The sequence below is a fragment of the Pundamilia nyererei genome, unplaced genomic scaffold (genome assembly GCF_000239375.1).
Source record: "Pundamilia nyererei isolate P.nyererei 1_Seehausen unplaced genomic scaffold, PunNye1.0 scaffold00014, whole genome shotgun sequence".
In the NCBI taxonomy this organism is placed as follows: domain Eukaryota; kingdom Metazoa; phylum Chordata; class Actinopteri; order Cichliformes; family Cichlidae; genus Pundamilia; species Pundamilia nyererei.
In genome coordinates this window covers 1,140,541-1,141,474 of record NW_005187415.1, presented here as the reverse complement: position 1 = coordinate 1,141,474, position 934 = coordinate 1,140,541, and the positions used below count along the sequence as shown (strand labels likewise).

General features: G+C 39.8%; 1 protein-coding gene across 2 annotated transcripts in view; it reads right to left on the bottom strand.

Moving 5' to 3' along the window:
- Positions 1-934, bottom strand: part of tbc1d22a (TBC1 domain family, member 22a) — a 159,499-nt gene that overhangs the window by 122,237 nt on the left and 36,328 nt on the right. For both annotated transcript variants that reach the window (XM_005725117.2, XM_005725116.2), the window contains exon 6: positions 173-243. In XM_005725117.2, coding sequence (XP_005725174.1) covers positions 173-243 — 71 coding nt within the window. The remainder of the gene's footprint in view (positions 1-172; positions 244-934) is intronic.

The window sequence follows — 934 nt, the reverse complement described above, 5'->3', positions numbered from 1 at the left end:
GTGAGGTTACGCATGTCTGAGTGCGTTTGTTGTATTTGTGTAAATGTGTTTTTATGTTTTACAGAAATTTGTGTTTTAAAGCATTCTTGGGATCTAAATATAATATTTAATATTTAATGTAATAAAGGTAGACCACTTGTGTGTATAGCCAAAAAATAAATAAATAACTTACTGAGAGAAGTTTCCATGCAATCGGTCGGACCTGTCGAGGGATTCCGGACCAGCTGAGTTTCCGCAGCTCATCTGGAAAACAAACACACAAGAGGCTCTTTTTACACACCATTCTCTGAAATATGATATACACCATCCTGTATACTACTTAATATCTAAGGTTTAGGCATTAAAACATATTAACAGTGCATTCCAAACTGAAGTCACTGATGGATTTTATTAAATAATTAACCTCATACAATGAGCAGTTAATAGAAAAGCTAATCTCTTCTTGTTATTTGACCCAACCTGTCATCAGGCTTGTTGACAATCCAACCCCTGCAACTTGTTATGTTATGAGACAATGTTACCTAATGGGAAGGCTAACTTGTCAGGGTATTTTTTCATTACCAAAAATAAACACTGCTTTGCATTTAGCTTCCATTGGGAGTTTATATTTACTGCTTCAGGGGACAGAGCAGATCATCAACTAATCAGAGGGTTGGTGGTTCGATTTCTGGCTGCTCCAATCTACTAGATACTGATACTGAACCCCGAGTTGTTCCCACTGGGTTCATCGGCGTGTGAATGCTAGATAGAAAGCCCAGAGGTGTTAAAGCCCACTCACATCCTGGGCCTTCTGACCTCAGGAAATCACATGATAGGGTGGGGCTAGGTTTCACAATGAGTTCAGTCGAAACCTTGGCTTATTGGGATCTACACCCGTTTTGGGTGATCGTGGCTCAAGAGTTTGTCTTGTAATCGGAAGGTTGCCGGTTCGAGC